Source organism: Talpa occidentalis, unplaced genomic scaffold (genome assembly GCF_014898055.3).
Source record: "Talpa occidentalis isolate TD23 unplaced genomic scaffold, MPIMG_talOcc4v2.1 talOcc4.9, whole genome shotgun sequence".
NCBI lineage: Eukaryota > Metazoa > Chordata > Mammalia > Eulipotyphla > Talpidae > Talpa > Talpa occidentalis.
In genome coordinates this window covers 78,536,660-78,545,317 of record NW_023605305.1, presented here as the reverse complement: position 1 = coordinate 78,545,317, position 8,658 = coordinate 78,536,660, and the positions used below count along the sequence as shown (strand labels likewise).

General features: G+C 52.6%; 1 protein-coding gene across 2 annotated transcripts; it reads right to left on the bottom strand.

Annotated features, from left to right (window-relative positions):
• Window positions 1-504: 504 nt before the first annotated feature.
• Window positions 505-3,179, bottom strand: S100A3 (S100 calcium binding protein A3). Of its 2 annotated transcripts, XM_037500573.2 has the most exons (3): window positions 3,138-3,179; window positions 1,359-1,504; window positions 505-818 (listed from the first exon to the last, which is right to left on the bottom strand). In XM_037500573.2, the coding sequence occupies exons 2-3, from the start codon at window positions 1,497-1,499 to the stop codon at window positions 654-656; spliced, it is 306 nt and encodes a 101-aa protein (XP_037356470.1). In that variant the 5' UTR covers window positions 1,500-1,504; window positions 3,138-3,179; the 3' UTR covers window positions 505-653. The 2 variants fall into 2 exon arrangements, with proteins under 2 accessions (XP_037356470.1, XP_037356471.1); XM_037500574.2 differs by lacking the exon at window positions 3,138-3,179 and having other exon boundaries at window positions 1,359-1,514.
• Window positions 3,180-8,658: the final 5,479 nt, after the last annotated feature.

Genomic DNA, 8,658 nt, shown 5'->3' with positions numbered 1-8,658 from the left:
TATTTGGATCCTCTACATTCCTCCTGTAAGTGAAACCATCCAGTATTTTTCTTTTTCTTTCTGGCTTATTTCACTGAGCATGACCCTTCCAGCACCATCCATGTTGCTGCAAATGGCATGAGTTTATCTTTCTTGATGGCTGAGTAATTCCATTGCGTCCCTCTGGACTCTTGAAAACATCTCATCTCAGCAGAGTCTGAAACTGCCCCCCCACCCCTCACCTCTTGTCCTCTAGCAGAAAAGACCAGAGAAGAAAGAGCCCTCAGCCTCTGCCCCAGGGCCCACGTGTCCTCTCAGAAGAACCAGACAAGAGTGACAGCAGCTCTTTATTAGATGTTAAGTCGACCCTTTCCATCAGTCTTCTTGCACAAGCACCACCTTGACAGCTTCAGAGCAGATCCCGCCTCTGCCCACACGGCCACAGGCCGCACCAGAGGCAACAGCGGGCTGCGCCACACCAGCCGTGATCCCGGGCACAGTCCCGGCACATCGCTAGTCTCACGGGTCAAACGGGTTACTCTATCAGGGGCAAACCTGGGAGGTTCCAGGTGGAGAGGGGCAGGAGAGAGGGGAGGGAGGAGAGGGTGACAGCCCACCTCAGGGCCAAGCTGGAGCAGGTCCCCAGCAGGCCCCTGACAGAGCTCTGGAAGAGGCTACTCGGAGCAGGGGGGCTCCCGGGGGCAGTTCTTGAAGTACTCGTGGCAATAGGTGCACAGGCAGGCCAGTGAGCGCACGTACTCCATAAAGTCCACCTGGCAATCCTTGTTGGTGTCCAGGACACTCATGAATTTATTGTAGTCACACTCTCGAAATTCCGTCTGTGCGGGGAGGGAAACAGATTGAGGAGGTAGAACAGCCTGGAGTGCACACACATGCGCACACATACATGCTTGTGCTCACACAAGCACACACCACACCTCTACATGCATGCACATGTGTGCAGCCTCGAGCCCTCCTCGATGGCCCCACCATCCCAACACACATCTGTCTGGGGGTCAACCTCAGTTACCTCTTCCAGCAACTCAGCCCTGTCAATCCCTCCCAAGTCCTGAGACCCTTTCTGAGGATCTGCTGTTTGCTACTGAGTGCCTACTCTGTGCAGGCATTCTTCACAGTCTCCCATTCAGTCCTCCCACCGGCCCTGCAAAGCAGCAGGTGCCATGGTGGTCATTCCACCTTACAACTGAGAGAACCGAGACTCCTGCCACATTGGCCACTCCCTGGCTTTCCCTCCCCACAGCCTAGCTACCACCCCTCTTGCTGTCCCCTGCTCTTGTGTCTCCAGGTCTCCCCTTGCAGAATCCAAGCCATGCCTCCCCAAGGACAGGGGTGGGAGGGGAAGGTGCCCAGGTGCTCACCGGGGTGAAGGTAGGCAGCTCCTTCTGTAGCAGCTCCTTGAGCTCCGCCTGGCAGAGCTTGTGCTCATCCCCGCCGCGCATGGCATATTCCTGGAAGGTAGTCACAATGGCGGCCACCGCCTGCTCCAAGGGCCTGACCATCCTCACTGTCACAGAACAAAGGTGTGACTCCCAGCAGAAACCCAGGTCAGTTCCCCACTCACTTCTGCCCCAGAGTTTCCCAGGGCTACTCCCAGACCAGCCTGAATCTCAACGTCCTTCCCACCCCACACGTCCCCTCCTTCAAGCTGCCTTCCCTGACCAAACCAGCTGCTCCTAATTTATTTCCCTATTGCCTCCCATGGTTATTTTTCTGGACAAAGTTCTCATTTCCCCAACATCACTACAGATCCTTGGGAAGAGAGTGCCCCACCACCCACCTGCACCCCAACACTGGGGTTCCTCCAAGGACTCCCCAATTCTATCCACCTTTTGTCATTTCTGACAGCAGGAAGCATTTGGCTCCACTCTGCACCCCCCATGAGACACAACACCCTGGCCCTAGAAACCACCCCCTTTTTGGACCCCAGGTTTCCTCAATAGTAACTTGCAGAGAGGGATTTTGCCCTAGTTCCCTGAGCCCAGGCCCTTGGAGAGCTGGACTTTTGAGGAAGGAGGATCAGGTCTAAGAGGAATCCCCACTGCCACATCACCCCTCCACATTCCATGCTCCCCCAAACTCAAGGAAACTGCATGAAAAGGAAAATCCAGGACCCTCTCCACCTCACTGTGTCATGAGCCTTGGGCCCTGTCTGGGTCTCTGGTGCCTCATCAGTACAGTGGGGTTCATCTAGCTCACAAGCCTAGTTAGGAACCAGAACCAGTCTCTAGAGTGGCCAGCTCAGACATTTACCAGTCTGACTGGCCCACCTGAGGACATCCCCCTGACTCCTGAAGGTCTTGGGATAGAAGGTTCTGCATAAGGGTAGCCTCTTCTGTTAGGGAGAGAGGCTTTTCCCAGAACTGTCCACCTCCTCCCAATTACACTGTCCCCTCCAACCATCCTTCTGGGAGGATGGCTCCAGCCTGGGGAAATCCTAAGGCTGCCAGGAAGGCAACATTTTTTCCATGCGTGTTCAGTGACTCACTCCTGGTCCCTCCAGGGGATGGGAGTCCTACAAGGCAAGACAGCCATGAGCAAGGCTCTCTCCCTGGTGATTCCCTCTCATCTCGGCCCTGTAGAGCAAGTGGCCACAAAGGCTGTGGCTGAGTGAATGTGGGGAATGGGCCAAGCACTGCCTGGGGTCTCTGCGACAGCCCAGAATAGGAGCAGGTTCTGGATTCCCAGGAGAAGAAAGAGAGACTAAGGAACCCCAGAGGTGCTCAGCAGGCCCTTCTGGGCTCCTGCCAGCCAGCCTGGCGCCTCCACTGTTGCTTTTTTAGAAGGCTGGTGCCTGATGACTAGAGGGAATCCTGTCTTCCCATGCAACCCTGGCCCTTCTCAACCCCTCTGCAGGAATGAAGCAAGAGGCAGGGGAAGGAAGGGGAAGCTAAATGGAGGGAACACCAATTCTATAACCCAGAGTCCCCACATGCCAGGACCTCAGCAACCCATACTCCCTGATCCAAACACCCTACAAGGGATCCTCTGGGTCACCACATCTGACCTCACTCATCAGTGCCTGCTGTGCTCATCCCTCTACCCCATGCCCCGAACACCCAGGAGTTAGGCTGGTTGGTGGAGCCCCTGAGCTGCCCCAACACCCTACCCAGGGCAGGATCCCAGCAGCAGGCACTCACCTCTGGTGTCGGCAGCTCAGCTATAGGAGCTGGGAGACAGGACATCCCTATTTGTAGCCTCCCAAAAAGGGAAGGGAGCAATTATGGAGAGCCCAAGTAGGTCAAGCTGAGGAAGCCCTTAGGGGCTCCCCTGTCCTCGTTGGCCCCTATTACAGGCCCCACCCACCCACCTCTTCTTGCACATCAAAGGCCCAATCTGGACTCTGACACCACCCCCTTCACTCCCTCCCCCAGAGTGGGGAAACTGAAGACATCTCCTTCTGCATGATTGGAGGAAGCGGGCTGGACTTCACTCTCTTATCTCTTTCCCCTGAAAAAGCACCCCAGAATACAAAATAGGGTCACACTTTAGCCTTTCTTGTGATTGTACTCCCAAAAAACCCCTGTGCCAGAAGGGGTTGGAGAGCATCTGGTTAAGTCCCCTCATTAAGGGTAAGGACACTGAGGCCCTGAGACCCCTCCCTGCCTCATCTCCAGATCATCTGGTTCTTGGTGGTTTTGGGTTGATGGTCTGTGGAGGCTTTTGAGGTTCAGGAAGGTGTGATCCCCCTAGGGTCCCATCCAGCTGCTGGGCTCTCTTCTGCTCCCCAGCACTGCGAAGGAATTTGGACAACGGACCATAAGGGCTGTGGCCAGAGCTCCCCAGGGTTGTCTCCTGGGGTGCTGGTTCCACTCTGCTCTGCACCTAGGCCACTGTCCTTGCAGTCTGTAGAGAGGGAGTGGGTTTCCTCTGGCTTTGAGCTTAAATATGTACCCTATTGGGTCCCAAATTGTGGGGGGTTGTCCCCTTGATTCCCATCCGCCAGTGAGCCTTGCGCTACAGCTTCTGCTTTGCTCATGGGCTGCTGTGGCCCGTGCCTACGCCCTGCTCACCTCCTAGTGCCTGCTTTCACTGAGATTTTGGTCTCATTCCTTATTGGTCCTCCAATGCTATGGAAAAGATTTTTCTGATCTAGCCTGCATTTTCTGTTGTTTTCAGGTGGAGCAGCACAGATTGCCATATTGCCAGAATTAAAATCCCTCCTCATCTCTTCTCCACTCCTTTTCTTGTTCCTTAGTCTAAAAGACCCCTCCCCTGGGGCCTCCCTGGTGGCGCAAGGGGTTAAGACGCAACCTATGAAGTTATCTGCAGCCACTGCAGCATGAGTTCGATCCCCGGCCAGGGAGCTACCCACATGGTGCAAAAGACCTCTCCTGTCTTGCCTGCTGCTCCCCTCAGCAGTGTATTTCAGTCAGTCTGCCTGTTCTGCTCCCCACTCTGTCTCTGGTGATTCCTCTCACCCCCACACCTCTGGCCTGTACCGCAGTTCTTGTATGCATAAAAAAATAAATCTTTAAAAAAATTAAAAAATAAAAGACCCCTCCCCATTTCACGGACAGAAAAGCTGCTACTCAGAGTGTGGGCGGGGAGAGCAGCTCTGGTTCCCAAGCCACTGAGGAGGCCCCAGTGCTCTTGGAGGCAGCCAGAGCATAATGACCTCACCCTGGGCCCCACCACCCAACCTCTGACCATGTCCTCATCTCCCCGCATACTCGGATCCTATGGGCCAGGGAAACAAACAGTGGGGAAGGAGAGCTGTGATTAGCCCTGTTTTATATGCAAAGAGTTATGGGGAGTAGGAGACATAAGTGGGGGTCAGAGTTGACCAGCAACTAATTCAGTTCTAGGTCAAGCAGGTATTCCCACCTATGATATGCCAGTTCCTCCACCAGCCACCTCCCTCAGGCAGGTCACCCCAATCGCTTTGGCCCCATTTCCTCACCATTTTCTCAGTCAGTGGTCAAGGATAATATGGTAACTACTTCATAGGATCGCTGTAGGGCTTAAATGAGTGGATACAGTGCTCATTTAATGTCATCACTGTCAGTTGCTGTCTTGGAAACAGCAACTCTGAGCAAAAAGGCATCTAACAAAACCCATTTGACCAGAGGCTAATTGATATAAACAGGAGTTCATTTCCTACAACATATTTCTGGTCACAAAGTCATCACCAAATTTCTGAATAAAGATCCCTTCTAACATTTCTAACATTAAACAATTTCTTGTATTCATCCATTTATTCATTTCCCAACCTTCTTATTCCAGCTTGGAGTCAAGGGTGCTGAGCCTAGCCCTGCGGCTCAGGAAGACAGAGCCAAGCCTGCACTGTATACCCTTCCATGCAGGGCAGGCATGTCACATGCACCCATACTCACCCTGATGGAGATGTGACAATGAACATCATAAGTGCATCTTGGGATGTGGAAGGAAACCAGAGTCCCCACAGAAAATCCTTGGAAGCCCAAGAAGGTGGTGCAGACCCCACCCAGCAGTGGCCTGGCCAATTTTTTTTCTCATCAACATGGCAACAAAATGGCATTACTCGAGGCCCTGCTCCAGTAACCAAAGCTCACAAAGTAAAGTACCTGGCACATGCCAGAGCTTGATAAATGTAACTGAGACTTGCTCAAAGTCACATCATCAATAAGTGACAGGTCTAAGAGCCATTCAAGATGAAGATAATATTTAGGGACCCTTGTCCTAGGCATTGGGGGGAGAGCCATAAACAAAATAGACCTCTCTGTGGAGATGACGGTTTTGGGGGGGTAAACAGACAATAAACAAAGGGGGGCTGAGCTAGTAAGGTCAGTGCTAGAAAGAACAATAATGCAGGACAAAGGAAAGATGTTGGTAGGGGACCCGAGAAATTTAGATAGTGGCCAGGAAAGAGTGGGGCCACGCAGCTCCCCAGAGAAGAGTCTCACCTGCCAGGCTTTCTTGTAGCTCATCCTAACTGTACCTCCAGGAAAGCAGCACCTTTGTGAACCCATAGGGAGGGGCTGCCACCATGAAGGCACAGGAGTTCACTCAGAGACAATAGCTGAGGGTGGAGGGCGGAGAGGTCCGGGTGTAGGCACACTGGGGGTTGGAGGATCGTCATCATGAGGCGAACCCTTCACTGAATGGACCCTCACTCCAAACCCCACCATGTTCTCGCCTCCTGACCTCCCACATGTCCTTTATCTCATTTGGGGCTTCATGGCCTTACTTCCAAGATGGGTTTGGGGAGAGGCCTACCAGAGACCCCAGCTGTGCTTGGCACCACCTAGCAGGACTGTGGAGATGTGAGGGCAGAGGTCTCTGAGAACAACTCAATGATTGGCACTCCTTCCCCTCCCTGGAGACAGCTGGGAGAGAACCAGGCCCTCCTCTCCAGGTCAGTTTACCCAGGTGAAAAGCTGCAACCTCCCTTCCTTTGCTCTCCCAAGTTTTGAGATTGATTGGACTCTTCCTGCCCTGCTGGAAGCAATAACCCGGATCCCCCTTTCTGCAGTGATTCCATATGCTCAGAGCCCCCAAGGCCCCACCATCTTCCTCCCTTTCCACCTCTGCTGTGCTCACACTCCACTTGCTACTTGGCCCCTCCCCAGAGCTCCCTGCAGATGTGTGCTGACTGCTGAGGAGTGCACCCTGTCTGGAGGGTGAGGAGCCCCCTCCCAAGAGGAGCAGCGTGAGAGGTAAGTGCAGATGCTATTGGGTCTGACAGGACTTGCCACAGCGCTGACCTTCCCCCACCCCCCACTCCCTGCCACTGTCAGCACCAGTGCCTTACAAAGGCAAGTGCCCAAAAGTCAAGTCTTAGAGTCTGACTCAGTTCCTCAGGGAGGAATCATATGAAATTCCTAGAACACCTGGATGTGTCATGTGCTTGTGCTGAAAGGCCTGGGTATGAGAGACTGATAACCCCATTCCCAACCAACCCTGTAGCTCAGTGGGACCACGAACCTAGTCGCACAGAGGGATTCCCCTCTTTTCTCAGCATCTGAGCCAGGTGTGGGGAAAGTGTGGGAAGAAAGTTTGATTTCTGGGTCTAGGGCTGAAGCTAGAGCCAGGAAGGCCTTTGCTACAGAACTGGGGGCTTGGAGGTGGGAAGAGCATCTGAACTAGGACCAAGTAGGCCTTAGACCTCCCACCTCCTTTGACAGCTAAGGCATTTCCCCATTTGCCCTTTTCTGAGGTGGGAGCAGTGAATCAAGAGGAGATCAAGTGACCTTCCACTGAGAAAATGGGGAGCCCTACCCAATCACTGAGCCCATCTCATTTCCCACCTTTCCCTTCATTCTCTTGCTTGGAATGTCAACAGGCTGCCAGAGGTTGACCCAAAAGAACAAAGACCAAAGTGACAGTGGGACATGTTGGGAGGTAGAGCTGTGTTCCTGAGGCCCTCCTGGGGGCAATCCCAGGAGTGAATGAGAGCCCCTGGCCAGCAGTTCTCTGAAGGGTGCATTTTCTGGACCCTCCTGCTCTGCTTTCACACAAAGATTTGGGGGCAGGGGTGAGATAGGAAGATAGCTGGGACCAGCTAGGAAAGGCTGGTATTTATTAGTTTGTCAAATACACAGAAGGAAAAGAAATCAGCCTGGATCGGTGCTTAGCCAGATGAGGCAAGTGTCCCCCCGCCAGATCATTTCCATTACCCAGAACTGAGCCCCAGCAGAAGCCAGGGCCCATCATGAGCAGTCAGACTACAACAGCCCACCACCAGCATGGGCCGCTCCCCGCTGATCCAGGGTTGGGAGACCAGAGCATCCGACTCTGCTCACCCAAGTCCCCTTCATGCCCCACAAAGCATGGGCTTTGAGATGAGGGGGAAAGGGGAGGGACACCCAGATTGCCAACCTCAGGGCCCATAGAAGTGTGGCCTCTTCTTGCAGCCATGGGTCAAGTACTAGCACTGCTCCTTATTTAACCTCCCCCAGTCTCTAGCTCCTCGTCTGTGAAGTGCAGAAACTGATAGCACATCGCTCATCTAATTGCTGTGAGGATTTAATGGGAAGATGCTTGCACAGGCCCCACGGAGAGCCTGATGGGGGTGGGGGTGGGGTACTCCATTAATGGGAGATGGGGCTCCCTCTCGGTTTCCTCATCTGTAAAAAGGCCCTAATGATACTCCTTTCAGAGTTACCTGAGGCTGAAATGACAGTGTAGAGGAAGGAGTTTTGAGAAATGCTGCGGAAATATTAATTACCCCTATCGTGATTTCTTGACCTATATTCACTGGCGCCCTTTCCTGGAGGATAATAGGAAGGTGGGCTTCTCTCTCTTCCTGCCAGGGCTTGCCCAGCCTTGCCTCACAACCCCAGACAGGAGTTGAGGCAGGACAGTAAGTGAGAACAAGCAGGCTATTTCAGTACCTTCTTACTCAGCCCTTTTCCACTCTGGCAAATTCTAGTCCGAGCAACTCTATAAGTAGCTCCCAAGTATCAGAATTTTTCAGGGAATTAAGAAAACAATTCAGGAAAATACAGTCTATTACTTGTTTACTATCCATCCCCTCTTTCCTTGTTATTAAACTCTTTTTTTTCTTTCAAACATACCCAACTAAAAATAGTTACAGTTAAGACTAGCTATATTACAGTAGAGGCCAAAGACATATAGGTGGAAATCTCTGGGAAGGGAAGGTGGTTTTTTTTTTTTTTTTTTTTTAAGATTTATTTATTTATTTACACAAGCACTGGGTATAGTCAGAAGCACGGGAGG

Excerpts from the sequence above, each read along its gene's own strand:
- S100A3 (XM_037500573.2), bottom strand. The coding sequence starts at position 1,499 with ATGGTCAGGCCCTTGGAGCAGGCGGTGGCCGCCATTGTGACTACCTTC. Across the intron at positions 819-1,358 it reads AGCTGCCTACCTTCACCCCG|ACGGAATTTCGAGAGTGTGA; the intron begins GTGAGCACCTGG and ends CTCCCCGCACAG.